We start from the raw sequence: 15,806 nt of genomic DNA, 5'->3' as shown, positions 1-15,806 counted from the left end.
TCTCCCAAGGTAATTGGATAGTACAAGATTCACTTAAGGCCAAAATGTTACTTGATCGGGCCTTGTGAACGTTTTCTCAATAATGTTTTAAGACTGCTTTGTTTTTGTTGTATTTTAGCACCTGAAAACTTCATCCAAAATTTTCTCGAAAACGCTCTCATAGAAATTCTTCAAATTTCGCAGACCTTGAGAAAACTATGTCAAGTCCAAGATCTAGAAGCCTTTTTTCAAAATTATCCCTCTATTACAAGAAAATCGGTCTCGTGTAAAATGGGTGGTGACGTCATTATGTTGCTATGGTTACTCCGATTTCGATGAAACTTATCTCATTCGAAACTTTCATCTTTCTTAAGTACAGCTATACTGATCGATTTTTAGTGGGATTGTTTACGGTGGCGTACAAGTTGCTTAAAGTTGAAAGGTATCGTCACTCAAAAATCCGATCGAGCCACCTTAACTGCAATTTTTATCTTTCACCTACTTTTATTATTTTATTTATCTATGTAGTACGGTTCTTTTTTTTTTCTTAGAATTTAAGTGTAAATATTTTAACTTTAAATAGCTTAGATATATAATAATGTAAATAGTGTCCACAATTAGTTTTTTTTTTAAGCTAAATACCTCAGACACTTTAATTTCATTCATTTCAAATATATACATTTACGTTACGGTGAATGTTCATGAGTTTATCTTTTTGACGTCGACGACTTCAGTAGGGGCAGTTAGCCACAATAGGAGCGCTTTTTAGAATGGGGGCGCTTATTAACAAAAACACATTCGAAGGGGGGCACTTATTGTAAGGAGGGCGCTAAATCGAATCATTACGGTAGTTGCACATCACAAAAATCTGCTGACGTGTAAATTGGTGACGTCATAAGTGGTCGATTGGCCATTTCTCCAAATCCCGAAAAAATCCGTTTTTAGCATATAAAAGGTTAAGTAACAGTCAACCTAGGACTTGTGGGAAACTGCTCTACGTGTCTTTAAACCTGAGCAACAATCAATCAGAGACGGGACCCAGTTCTCGTTTTCAATCTCCGCTAGTGGCTATGGGTAAAAGATATATTTTATAGATGAACTATTGATATATAATTTTAGTATATGCTAAAACAGTGGATAGCGTTTTTGGCGCGCGTTGATTAGCTACTTAAACTCCAAATATCCTTTGTTATTAAATTCTCAACCTCGGATATTGCATTTCTAGCTTTCTGATTGGTTCACTGAATCCCGGTTACCAGCTCGTATACCTATGTTTGACCTTATATGGGAAATGAGTGCGGCAAGTGCGGCTCAGCGTAAAATTTTTCTGCGGAAGCGACAGTTCCATCAGAAAAATGGTCGAAAACAGCAAATTTGGCCAGCTATATGAACAAGAAATAATCAGCGGTGCCTACAAAAACCACAGAAATGCCATAGTAAAATTAACTACGCAAAACAAAAGGATTGATGCGTAAAGTTAAATTAATAATACTTGTAAACACACAACAACAAAAGCGAGTGAATAAAGTAGAAAAGCAGCAAATATAAATTAACGAAAGAACGGCAAACTGACACAGTTTCATTCAGTGTACGTCATAAAACTAGGCTCAGCACTTTAGTAAAGTTTGTAACCTTACAATCTTGGTTTTGTCCTTTTATACTTCAATAAACCTGTTCCACTTTGAGCTTAAATTCGCTTCAAATAATATAGCAGTCTTGATGACAGCCGTGGAGCCGTAAAGAAGTACAATGTAAACACTTGCTTCGTTCGACTTGCACAAGACTTGTAGTTTCCAGAAAAGCTTTTGGTTCGGATCTTCTCGTAAATCTTAACTGTTGTCACAATTTCCAGGATATTTAGACGACTTTAGAGGAGATTGTTCGAGGAAAATATTGGGAAGTAAACTCTCTCGCTTTCCTCGTATGTTTCATTCAACTCAAGAAGTGTACACCGCGTCAGAAATTTTCGCGCCTTCTCATACTATCACTTCGTTTACATCAAAATGAAATGTCCAGTCGATTTAAACTTGAGAAGAATTTAATAAAACAATTATTCCATTCGCCCTTGTTGGATACGAGTCGTTATAGCCAACTGGGCGCTTCGCGCCTCGTTGGCTATTTACCACCTCGTATCCAACGCGGGCTCATGGAATAATTGTTAACTATTCACCTCCGAGCAAAGCGGGCGAGAAAATTGTTATATCTTTGAAGGGAATAAACTTGTCAAAAATCATACTTTCGGCCTATATTATCTCACTTTTTTGGTATATACTAAAACAACTATTCAACTGTTGGTGGCTAGTGGTGGATATCCACCACTAGACACCTCCACTTCGGTAAATAGTTGTTAAATATCATGCAAGTAAAATAATCTAAGTCGAGGTTCATTAGGTGTACAGGGAATATATTCTATATAAAGGGAGGTTTTTTTTCATTTGTAATTTGTTTGTGGTATCCATATAGATGATATTTTGGCTACAATTCTTGTTACTCTGTTTACCTCTAGCTTTACTGACATACCAATGGCAGGCTCAAGATACACATTTGACTGGAATCCATGTACACCATTCAGTGTATTTGGGTGTGGCAATGTAACGGTGAGTGCAGTTAAGTCTAGGTGGAAGAGGGGAAGGGACTGGGTTATTCTGCGTCTCTTAATAAGTCTTAAATTTTAAGCCGTTTTGACTCAGTATTCCATAGTTGCCTTTTTACAACCTCTGTCAGGAATTCACGTCGTCTGTTGGAACTTGGCAAGAACCGTATGTTTCTTTTGGCATGTTTTTAAATGATCTCAGTGCAATGAAAAACTGACAAAGGTATTAATTTGTGGCTTCAAGGCATTAATTTGTGACAAGACGAAAGAAATTGTTATCGGTAATCAATTTGTTAAAATCAAAAGCATATCAGGTGATATGCTTCAGGTTAAATATACCGAAACAGCTAGCGCGTGCCTCACGCGCTAGCTGTGAAAAAAACCTTCAAAAATTCAGTTATCAACAAAACGAAAACATATTGATAAAATTGAAACGCGCTCTCAGCTGGTTTTCTCTGTTTTTCAATTATAAGCTTTCCTCTACCAGTCTACAGCCTTTGACAAATGATAAAATGATGTGCTTGTTTGAATATATATGAAGTAAACAGAATGAAAAATTGTGTACAGAAAATGAAAAAAAAAAAAAAAAAACGAGAAAGAAATTTGCTTATAAAGGGCTTAATTGTGCAAGAAAGGTAGCGGCTTAGGGTTTTTTCGCTTCATTTGTCATTGCAATATGCCATGATCCGACAGTTTCTTCGCACCCGATAATCGGCCGGCTTTATCAATCGCGGGTGTATTTCAAAGTCTTTTAGGTAGTCTTTCCCGCTCATGATTTAAAACATTCGATCGTTTGTTAAAATTCTTAATACTTTTGATATTTTCTTTTTTCCGCGACTGGAGGCATCTTCCAGTTGCTATGGTATAACTCCAAGAGCAGTCACCACAAGGAATCTCGTAAACAACGTTTTTCACATTTTCGGCGCTTTCATAAAAAAAGAAAACGGCTTGCGTAGTTAACAAGTCAAGTTATCTTGCACGTTTTTCAAACTATACTTAACAAGAAGCTTAAAGAAGCTTAAAACTGGGCGGGAAATGACGTCCACATTAGAGATATCACATTGTTTGTGTTGAAATGAATTGACCTTTCAGTGTATCGGTTTAAGACACTTTGAAAGATAATTGTAAAGGTATAATTGTGATTTTTCTGAATGCTTTCGTGTTCGTCCTGTGGCGAAATTTTGATGATATTAGTTATCTTCAGTCTGAAAAGGCGATTCTTTTTGGACCTAAGTCATTTCGTATATTTTTGTATAGAAAGGACGTTTCGGTTGCCGGTAAGGTGCGGTTAGAGAAAGTTTGAAAAACTGTTTTAAATTTTCTAAGTCATTTTCATCGACGCTTTGTCAAGTTATTTATGACGTCGTAAAGTTCTTAGTGTATTATACAGGTCTATATATACATGTATGTCGGTACAACGTGAAAATGGGGGTTTTTTGGCCGTGGTTATTCTGTATATTCGATTGATATAAGGAGTTGTTTCAAAGGAGAAGACGGTTGTGCAAGTCATACAGAAGAAATGGAAAAGTTACTTTTGGTTTGCTTGATGGTTCGTGTGGTTGCGAGCTTTATGTAGGTAATCGTTGGCTGGTTTAGACGAAGGACAAAACGTGCGGTTGTGTGACTTGCTGGGAGAGAGACGGTTTTTTTTAGGTTTGTAAAAAATTTATGGGGAAGATGGATTATTATCATGGATTGTTGTCAGGCACAGTTAATGGCTAGAGTGTGAAATATTATGGAAATAGCAATATATAAGTAATATATTATATACAGAGTACAATCATTGCTTTTCATTGTAATCACCAGCTGTGAGTACAGTTCATTGAGATTTATTCATTTTAAATAAATAAAAAGTGTATTTCATTATGTAAGTCGAGTGACGTTTGGGCCGTGACGTTGTTAGACAAATTACATGGCTCTAGTTAACTTCAAGTGAGTAGCAGAATTTACAAACTGAAGACTTTTATCCCTGAAACAGAAGTACGCGATTGCGTATAGTTCGTGTGTCGATTAAGAACATTTTTATTTTAAAGCAGAAGGCAAATGGACTGAAGCAAGAAGTGTAATTCCTCTACAGATGTGAAGTATTAATAACTGCACGGCAGTTTGTTCTTTGGCTTTTTGTTTACTTTGTTTTATATTTTAGTTGCTTCGCGAGTGTGATGCATTACTCTGTAGAGGTGAAACGTCAGATCAGCTGATAAAGTTGAGTCAGAATCCATTGGTTTTGTTTGAACTATAATCCTTCTTGATAATTGTGAGATGGTTCTTTCTTGTGGATCCATTTCGTTAGTTGTTGCCTTTAATTCTTGTGTACTTGACTTGTTGTGAACCATGTATTTTCTTGCTCTGCAACTGAATAAAATGAGAGAAAGATCCTTTTAAGTTTTAGAACGAAGATAAGAAGATAAGTTGAGTTTGTAGGAGGCTAGTAAATTTCTTTAAGATGAAACTGGCTGAAATTTAATATTTTGGTTATCAAGGACTGGATAGCAAATTGATTTTGTTAACAATAGTTAAGTGTCTGAGAATTATGTTGGAGATATAGAGACCTAGAGTTAAGGAATGGAATGGTGTTGTTGAAGGATAACTGCGTTAGAGTATTCCAAATATGTGAGGCAGCGGGGTATGCGAGGCGAGGCAGTGAGGCATGGGAGGCGTGTAATCCCAATAAAAGGTACAGTAAAATAGAATAAAAAAGGGGACCAACACAAAAATGTGGCGCTTATTAAAAAATTGGATGCGCTATCTGTATGGAAATTTTTTGGTGTCACCATTTGTCTACTCCCGGCACTTCCACAAAATGCCACTAAAATTGTAAGTAAGGCCTTCACAATGGAACTATGTATTGCAAGAATTCTGAATAGAGACCTTAAGGTAATTCCCTTGAAATAGAACTGCTCATAGATTTCCAACCAAACTTTGCCAGTTGGTTGTTTACCTGAAGGGAAGTTAAATTTTGAAATAAATCAAAGATCTCTTCGAGATATCGACTTTTTTGCATGAAGTTAGTATGAGTAGAAGGTTTATCCTGGGCATTGTTGTTCAAACATATCATGGAAGAATGCAAACGTCTTTCAGTTCAAGCATTTTTTTTTTATTTTCGCGGAGGAAATGCTGTATTTGTCAGTCGCGACGGCTGGGCACTTTGCAACTTTGGCTTGGTTAATAACCGGCATGCAATGCATGCTAAGGCGATGACTTTCCAGTATAGCAAGTCAGTAAGTTTGAATCAAGCCCAGTCGGAGGACTAAGAATAGACCTTTTGAGCTTTGTTTGTTGTCCCATTTCAGACCTATATGTGATGTTACCCTTGAAAATTTCTTCTTTCAAATTAAAACAAATTCATGATATTATGTAATGCAAGCTTTTTCTAGGTCCAAAATATTGTTGTCATTTGGAGGTAATACACAACTACAGTACAAGTGGAGTCCAAGAAGTAAATGTGATACAGTGGTGAGCCAGTGATGACTTGAAGAATCCTAACATGCAGAGCAATCGCAGAGCAATTAAATTCAACTTTTGTGTATTTCATTTTTTTATTTTGCTTAAATCACAAAACAATTTTGCAAATACATTACATGCATACAATGTGATGCAATAAGTAAAAGTACTGACCTTCGTCAAACACAAAGGCCTAGGATTAATTTCCATACCATTGGTGAGTCGATACACAGGCGATACATGTCAGAAGATTGTGTGACATTTTCGTGTGTAAGGGTCACAGAAGGCATCCTGTAAATTAGTCTGAGTCAAATTAACAGCACTTAATTTGAAGCAAATATTATCAGTGCATGTTCAAGCAAAACAAGGACTTCAGATAGTCCACCTTTTCAATCTTTTTCAAGGAACTGCAATCGATTGACCTTTTGGTACAGGCTTCTACGGAATTAAAAGTTACGAACTTAACTTATCGTCGATGGTGTACAATAATTACGAATACGTTAGAACTGACGTACTGCATGACTCGTGCGAACTCAGATTTATCTGCTACCTGATAAAGTACGGCACTCACTACAGGCCTTAAACCTCTGTTCAACAGCTGATGTTATAGCAGAAGAAGTAACAGAAAATCCTTACTTGTACTCGCCACAACTCAAGATGGCGAGTCGTGTTGGAAAGAAGCAAATAAATAAGCTCAAATATTATCGATAAAAATGCACGCTCAATCAAACAAAGATTTTAGATAGCTCACCCTTTCAAATGTAATCTGATCAAGAAACTGCTATCGGTTGGCGCACTCAGTTACACTCAAAAAGTTACGACACTTCTAAACGGCCTTCTCCACTTCTCAAATTCAAGCTTGAGTCAGTTATCGCGTATTAAAAACTCAAGTACCGGACGTGAGGTCAAATTTATCCGATGTATGGTCTTTCCTGACCCAAAATCTCAGTCCAACTGCTAGAAATTAAACGCGCCCGTGTTTTGCCGATGCTCATTGCAGACTGCTGCGAAACACAATCAAACATGGCGGAACGAAAAATAAACAATGCTTTTAGTGCTTAGTTACCAATCCTCTCTGGTTCGATTAATTATTAACTAAGTAACCCTCACCCGAATCTTCCATCGTTCCCTGGCATATAGGCGACGTCATCGCCTAAAAATGGTAAACTGACGTTTGCCTTTAATCGAAATAGCCTTTGGGGATATACAAACAAGAGGAAAACATAACTGGCAACACGTGAACAAAAGCAGATTTTAGCGAACAGATGAAATGCTTCCACACACAACAAGAAAAATTTTGTTCGAAACAACACAATGTGCTGCCGCCCTCCCCTCCATGGGTGGCCCCCATAGTAACAAAAATATCAATAACTTCGAGTCCAAATCAACATAACTTGATCTATTTATCATGCTGGAAAACACGGTGCAAAAATGTATTTTTCTTGGCGTTTACTGTCTTTTTATACCACAGCTCTGTGCATAACTTAATTAAAATTGCAGATTTTAGGAATGAGAAACTCCGTTAGCCTATAGCCTTCTCAGCCAGCAATCACTACCAAAGAGCTTTATCAATTTCAAGTCTGAAGCAGCTTAACATAAGATTCCAAACAAACCTACAACAAAAATCGCACTTGACATCAGCTTCATACATGTACCTGAAACTTTTCGATATTAGTATTTACTCTGATGCTCTACCATTATCAAAATTATCAAGGGATGCAAAATTATCAATGTTGGTTCAGTGGTATCTAAAAGCATCATACAGTACTGCATTGGTAAGACCAGGTTCCAACTTTAAATCCCATCTCGAGCCTAATCCTTTTAACTTACTATTAAAAGGCTAACTTTATAGAATCACTGCAAGTACCCACAATTACTTATACAAATTTTACTCAACATAATGTTCGCTAAGACGTATTTTTTTAAAAAAAGGTTAAAAGGCTATAATATGTACAAATAAAAACCGAACGTTTTTTACTATAACGTCTGTTTTCCACTTTTCTTTATTAAAGGAATTTTTTGTAACATTATTATTAATCCGGCATTAAGTGAGAAAAAAAGATACAAAATCAAAAGTTCTTTACAGTATTTTATTGTTGTAGAAGTTGCACCACATCATCCCCGATGTTTGTTGTTGATAATTCATGATTGAGACAAAAAAATCCCTTCTATTACCCCACCAGAGACAACAGGAAACCAAGTGATCTTTGGGGAATGGGAAAGGGACACTGTGTGCATCTTTAGTTCTCAAAGGGCCAATTACCTCAGCACCTACATGTACCCTTCAACGGAGTTTACACCCCACCTTACCCACCCCTACACATGGTCTAACAAAGAATTCAAACAATTGTTATCGCTTTTTGCTTGAACATCATATTGTTTCCAGCAGTTGGAAATATTGACATCTGACGCCCTATTTTTTTTTTATCAGAAAATAATATTTTGCTTAACTGAAGAAAAATGATCCATAACTCCCTCACAGAAGGAATTTTTCCTAAGACCCCCCCCCCCCTCACCCCCAACCTGAGGGAACCCTCCGGAAATCCAATTTAGCTTCATACTTTTCCTTACCGTTTTGGCCTTTGAGACCCCTCCCATCACCAGGAATTCCCAATCCCTTCTGTGGAGGAAGTATTGACATTTTCTGTAAACACAATTGAGAAATAAATTATAACATAAAACAGCCTTGCAATTAAATTCGGCACATGTGACCGGGCAAAAATGCAACAGTTCACGCTGATATACTGCTAAATAATAGAGTGAGTAAAGCACTTTCTCTATGCAACATTTTGGTGTATTAGTTTAGTTCCACACTTCCAGTGGCAGTGAAAAAGCCAAACAATATTGGTTACCGTAATGATTCGATTTAGCGCCCTCCTTCTAATAAGCGCCCCCTTCCGAATAAGCGCCCCCCTTTGAATGTGCTTTTGTCAATAAGCGCCCCTATTCCAATAAGAGCCTCTACTCTAATAAGTGCCCCATTGTTATGAGCCTCTATTCTAATAAACCCCCCCCCCCCCCCTATTGTGGATAACCACCCCTATTGAAGTCATCGATGCATTCTCGTTCCCAAAAGGATTGCGGCCTCTGGGGACGAAAATGTCATCAATGTCTAATAGATAAACTCACGAACATTCACCGTACCAAACATGTATATATTTACTGCTAAAATAAACAATTCTTTTAAAAGTAACTGAACTTTCAACAATTTGTTACTGACAGTTTCTGTTATTGTTAGTTATTTTCATATATATTTAAGTTTTGTTTTGAGCGTTTGGTTTTTTCTCAAAAAATTAAATAAGTGCCCTGTCTCAATAAGCGCCCTTCCATGAGGTGCCAAAAGTAAATAAGCCCCCCGGGTGCTAAATCGAATCATTTCAGAAATACTATTAGCTGTGCACTTATGAGTTATGCAGGTGCACTGACATAAAAAGTGTATGCCAAAGCATCAACCAATTCATATCTAACCATAAGTACTGCCGTCAATCTGTAGAAATTGTCCAACAGTTCATCGGCTTATTTGAACATAATACATATGGAAAATCTGCCATATAAATGCATTTATTAATCATTATTAGCTGTTTTGATGTTATCTGCTCACTCGCAAGAATTGTGATAGCTGTCATTTGCATACTGTAGTGAAGCAAGTAATTAACTAAGACACCTTTCAATACTAGTAGATCAGAGAGGCTAATTTCTGTATTCTGAAGCTTGAATATCAAGTTTATAAATCATTTTACCTGTGCTGTAAAGCCAAAATCTCTGTAAGCCATTGCCAACCCCATCGCCTTTATCTTCACATAAAAAGCAACCTTTTTCTCCCTTCATGTGAGCTAATACAGCCTTTCCAGATTTAGGTATGCAGATGATAGCAGCAGTGTTCCTTGCACCACTTTGTTCCCATCAGTTGTTGAAACTATTATAACTCCTTAAATAAACAAAAACAAAATTGAGTTATTGAAAAAACTTTTCAGTAATTTTTAGTAATAATAATGGGCCAAGTCCATTACCACCACCCCATTAATACAATCACCTAAAGCCCCTTCAAGTTGACCTGAGCAAATGCTCAGTACCAGTCATTTTCTTGTTTAAAGAACACCTAGCTTTAATACTGTCACCTTGTGGCTCATTGGTGGCCACATGAATGGAATTACAATGTATTTATGATGAATGAGATGACTACATTGAATATATCAAACTCAATTGACAACACTTCACCGTGTTGATTCTGTTCTTATCTAAGACAGCTAATTAATATATCTTTTTTGCCTGATCATGTGGAATTACCACTTCAGATAATATGCGTAGAGACCTAGAATTTAAGATGGGATTCCAGCTGAGATCCTGCCTAGAACTAGTTGAGATTCCAGGTGGGATCCCCCCTGGGATCAATGCACAGCTAAAATTCCATGTGGAATTAGCAGCAGGTATCTCGAGTGGGATCCCACCTGGAGTAATTAGCAGGATCCTAGGTGACACCCCACCCAGGTCATTTTAGAATCCTTTAGGCAGCATCCCACGTGGGATGAACATACAGCAACCCAAGAAGGACTCACACAATCTCACCTTGCATTTTTACATGAGTTCACCTGTCAAATATTCTTTTTAAATTTTCACAAGTCCAAATAACACTTTAAAAAAAACAAACGACTAAGTATAGTAAATATCTTGAAAGCACCACAATCGAGAAGGTAAGATAAAGAATTCATTTTACAGCTACCAACAATGTTATCATCCCTTATCCAGGGCTGTCATTAAGGGCTGTAACCCGTAACACCTGTTACGGCTGATCATGAGCTCACTCAATGTTACAGGTAAACATTTTGATTGGTGTTACTTTACAAGTTGCATTCAGAATGAAATGCTACGGGTGATAACTGCAATGTTTGGCTGTATAAAAACTTAATGACAGTCCTGCAAGTTATCGTCATCCACCTTTACACTTGATTGGTATAAGTATTTTACAAAGGAGTTCCATGGTGGGAGAACATAAGAGGCAGGGGATTCCCCCCACTCACTTTTCTCCCAGGTACCTGGGATTTTACTTTCTTTCACTTGCATAACAAGTGAACGGCCTGCTAATGGTTGAGGGGAAGGGAGGAAAAAAAATCACTGGTCACAGTGCATACAAACAAAACAACACTAAACAAGAAACCCACTAAATGCAGTGAATTTTTCCACACACGAGTACTATGTATACACATGAACACAACACCAAAAAACCTTGCTGTAGTGATCTACAATTTACAGTTCTGTTATACCCATATTTTGAACGACGACTTCCACCGGGTTAGTAAAGACAGTCTATTATAAGGGGTCATACAACAGGTCCTCACAAAAGTGCGAGGCAGCAAGGTGTGCGATCCATTCTATTAAGCCAGCTAAATAGCAGATCAGTTAGCTTAAATATAGCACTCTGATTAACATTTTAATTTGGAGTAGGGATTTTTGCCTCATATACCTCGCTGCCATGCCTCACACGCCTTGCTGCTTGCACATGAGGGCCTGTTTACATATAGTTCCAGAATGACTTATATTTCGGAACAAGTTCACAATGAAGTTCGTTGACTGCATACATTCCACATGACATAATCGACCAGCTCAACCAAAGTCGTTTTCACGTGCGTAGTTTTCACTCAAGATCACAAGTAACTCATTCGGGAATGACTTGACTTTTGTCTTGGTATCATGTAAACAGATAAAGTGAAATATATCGGGATGGGATTAACTTGTTCCGGAATGAGTCATTCATGAATCATGTAAACAGGCCCTAAAACTCTCCCACAGCAGCAAACCGCCAGGTTTTTTCTTTTTAAAGAACAAATTGCTTGTATCGGTGTATGACCAATATTCAATAGGCTATTCGATTTTAAACAACTTCATTCCATTTCGTAGCAGATCTATATGTAGCGACTATAATGGGAGCATGCACCAACATGAACTTAGGCAACTATTTTTAGCCATGCAATATCAGCTTCATGCAGTTTCAAAAATTATTTCCGTTTTGTAGCAAGTTCCCCGAGCTTATAAACAGATTTGAAGCAAACGGATATCGGTAACAATTTAAACCCTCTTTATCTTTATATCACCTTCAATGTTGCACACAGTAGCCAAAATAACTTTGCCTCCAAAAAGCGAACAAAGGGTAAAAGAAATATGTTACTGAAGCTTATTTCAGTAATTTTCTGGCCAAACAAAACCAGATCTAACACAGCCAAAAACGTAAACCACGCATTTCTTCCAAAAATATACATAATGCAATGCCGATAAAATGCTCTTAAAGAACCAAAAACAATAACCCGATCAACGACCATTGCTTTGAGTATTCTTACTTCACTAAACAGTTCAAGTTGTTTTAATCGGATCGCCGGTCCAAAATCAAAGCGAAAGCTGGCAATAAAGGTCAATAAACATAGGAACGCGCAAACTACATTCTATTATAAACACATGTCATACCTGAACTCGTCTCTCATAACCGTCTGCCTTCAGTGCACAGCCTAATTCAACCTCCTCTCACAAGAAATTCTTCTTGTCATCCTTACAAAATTCCTTTTCGGTTCATTTGGATTCCAAACGCACATTCAGGCTGCGACTCGCCATTCTCGTCCCCAGAGTCCACGATTCCTCTAGTCTTCACCGGTCAAATATGTCCGCTATTATTCAAAATGGCGTTTTTTGAACAACTTTTTCAATCTTTTCGTCCCGAAAACTTCGCATTCACCTGCTTCCTCCCCTGTCATCCAACTCATTCCTAGCGTTCCTCCTAATTCTACACAACATAACATGACGTCTCTCCTTTTCCTTCAAAATATACGCAAGAAACAAAACCCTCATTAACGAAACAACATGGAGAATGAGGTATAAATTGTATAATGAGCTACCGAATCTATGAACTGGACTAAACGCCCAGTTAATAATGAAATCATTATCCCATAGCTTGGCGCTCAAATGTGATTTTAGCGCACATAGTTCACTATTTCGACGAGCTGATTTTACAAGAAACGGCATTGTTTCAATGTTTGCCCCCTGGCAGATGACGTGGCTTATTTGCATTACAATATGAAAACTCTTCATGGCGGCTATCGTGAATATCGCCTATTGGGGGCCTTTCGCATTTTCAGGGCAAGCATATTATTTGTGGATCATGTCTGAACTTTGTCCTCGAGAATTTTATCAGTTAAGACAATGTTAAGCGAGACCGTGGTTTCTGAAAATCACAAAGAATAACAACCTAAGCGATCTGCACATTGTATGATGACTTGGTGCAGGCGCTGTGCCATCTCATGAAACGTCCATAACCCCGGTCACGAGATAAAATCGGGATTTTACTTGATATTAGTCGTCACTGCCCGTTCTATTAACTGAAATTTGGTAAAATAAAACATTAGTTTAACTTTGTCTATACTTAACTTTGTAGTAAGTAATGATGTTTCAGGTTTGTCAAGTTGTTCCTGGTGGAGGTTACCCTGTTGGATCACAAAACACCAGTTTTAGTGTGGACAGTGATGGCAATGTTGTCATATCATATGGAAGTATAATAGGCCCTGATGACTATGCAAGGTATTTTTACACCAGTCTTTTGCGACTGTGCAATAAAGGGAAATGGAGAAGGCATTGTTATAAATAAGGGTTTACCTAGACCCTCTCAATACAACCCTCCTCTCCTTCATACCTTTAATTAAAAGGACCCACACATGCGCTACAAAACAAGAAAGAAATGGAAACGATTTTTAAATAATTTCCACCAATCCAACAATCGTCTCTTAAAGCAATATGTTTTTTTAAAAGCCGTCGTCCAGCAATTGTCTCCGCAAATTACCTCTCCTGGGATGGCATAAAGAGGAGTGCTGTTCAATTGATTGAAGATTTTGAAGTAAGCTTATGATTCTGGCACTTATTAGTGTCCTTTCTTACGAAAATGATCTATTGCAAACGGGTGACACCACTCACCAAAATTTAATTCTGACGGTCTGCACAAAAAAACTGTCTTGGCATTAAACGAGCGCTACTTAATAGCGAAGTGCGTGAGGTCTAAGAATAGAATGCAAATGAATATAACCGCCACGAGGCTCAAAAAACTAAGCGTGTTCTGAGAGAAATAGAAGGAATCTAGGCGAAGTTTTCGTCTTATGAAAGTGTTTTAGAAACACCGGCTGCTTTAGAAAGTGTTTAAGGAAAATCCTTCTCAATTTCGGTTTGTTTGTCTGGGTCGTGTCTGAGTCGTGACGTCACTCGCGCGCTTCGCTATTGATGAAGATTTTGAAGTAAGCTCGTTATTTTGGCACTAAGAGTACCCTTTCTTACATTTTCATGATAAATAAATTATGCTCTGTTCTCACAGAAACAGAAACATAATTGAATGTGTATATACATATTGTTTGCACAGGGGGTCAAGAATAACACTGAAGTGTGATCCAAATCAGCCAGGAAAAGGAATCATGCCGAACTTTACCGAGTCAAGACCGTCTGCAGGAGCTTCAATATATGTAAATATCTAAATTATTATTGTTTTTAAAATAGTTGTCGCATAAGAACTACCCTTAACTAGTAATACCCCAGGGACAAGAAAAATGTGTCCACTTTATGAGAGGTAAAATTTTAGTGTTTGTATCTAAGTACTCCATGAATTTCTGTCCAGTGAGGACTCCCTTATGAAAGAGACCGCGATGTTCTCCAAAAAATTTTAATAAACCTTTAAGGAGACAAATCTAGGCGTTGCTCATGCTTTTTTGACACCGAAAAGATTCCATTTTGCGTGACAAAAAGTTGTTCTGTTATCATGTAAACACCTCCTAACAATCCTTACAGATCCAATGACTAAAATTTCTCACACGGTTGGAAGACAGGACTCTCTACCAACTATGGCACAGATTTAAAAACTAATATTTGTCGCACAGACGTAAAAACAAACTTTGGCCCCCATGCACATAAGTGAACTAAATTCGTCACGCGGACGTGGACACTCAGGTGTGTTAGGTGCTAGAAGGGAGAAGATTTGTCCCGTGATTGCATAGTTTTATGGCGGAGATAAATACATACTGAAATGCAAGTCTTTTGTAGTCAGTATAAATTGATAGATTTCAAAACTTGTGGGGTAAGGTGGTGAAGACCCACCCAATCAGGGTGGGTCATATAGCCGCCACTTTTCCAAATACCCCAGTTTACCGGTCAGAAAATTAAATGAAATTCTTCACGTATATAACAGCCAATTATTGGAAAGCTTATGTCACATATATTTCTCTTTCAGGGTGCAACATTTACTTCGAAGTACGCCTGTGCAACTGAAGGTGACAGTTTTGAAACGGTGTACCAATAGCACTCAATTTCAGGAGTGCTTCAGTTCTAGTTATCGTTTTACAACGTATTTCCACATTCCCACATAATTGTTTTCAGTCAAATTTATCGCATTTTGAAATGATTACTTGTTTCAACATACAATATGTTGAAAATAAGTTGGTAAATAGGACGCGATAGCCTGTTCCAGGCTCTCGCCCGCTTATTTTGCTCACTCCTAGAACCGAGAGCCTGGGACAGACTTGAGACGAGAACGCTGTCCAACTGGAGTCGCATTAGTGACTTCCGTATTGTGGTCACGCACTGCTTTAAGTGTCTTGAACAAAATGGCGTTGTTTGGAATACGAGGGGCTCTGTTAACTTTTTCTATTTTGAAAATAGTATTTTCTTTCTCAGAGGAAACATGCGAAAAGATCGATACCTGTTCGTGTAAGCTGAGGAACGGCTCGGTGGTCAGTTTAAAGGCCGTGGATGGAGGCTCGAAACCAAGGTAACT

General features: G+C 37.8%; 1 protein-coding gene across 1 annotated transcript in view; it reads left to right on the top strand.

The window, feature by feature from the left end:
* Positions 1-15,806, top strand: part of LOC144659862 (uncharacterized) — a 60,317-nt gene that overhangs the window by 2,670 nt on the left and 41,841 nt on the right. Inside the window, exons 2-6 of the mRNA XM_078520385.1 lie at positions 2,486-2,576; positions 13,452-13,576; positions 14,403-14,502; positions 15,264-15,303; positions 15,707-15,800. Of these exons, the coding sequence (XP_078376511.1) occupies positions 2,486-2,576; positions 13,452-13,576; positions 14,403-14,502; positions 15,264-15,303; positions 15,707-15,800 (450 nt within the window). The remainder of the gene's footprint in view (positions 1-2,485; positions 2,577-13,451; positions 13,577-14,402; positions 14,503-15,263; positions 15,304-15,706; positions 15,801-15,806) is intronic.

The sequence above is a fragment of the Oculina patagonica genome, chromosome 7, assembly GCF_052425735.1.
Source record: "Oculina patagonica isolate OP01 chromosome 7, crgOcupat, whole genome shotgun sequence".
Lineage (NCBI taxonomy): Eukaryota > Metazoa > Cnidaria > Anthozoa > Scleractinia > Oculinidae > Oculina > Oculina patagonica.
This window is presented reverse-complemented; position numbering and strand designations above follow the sequence as displayed.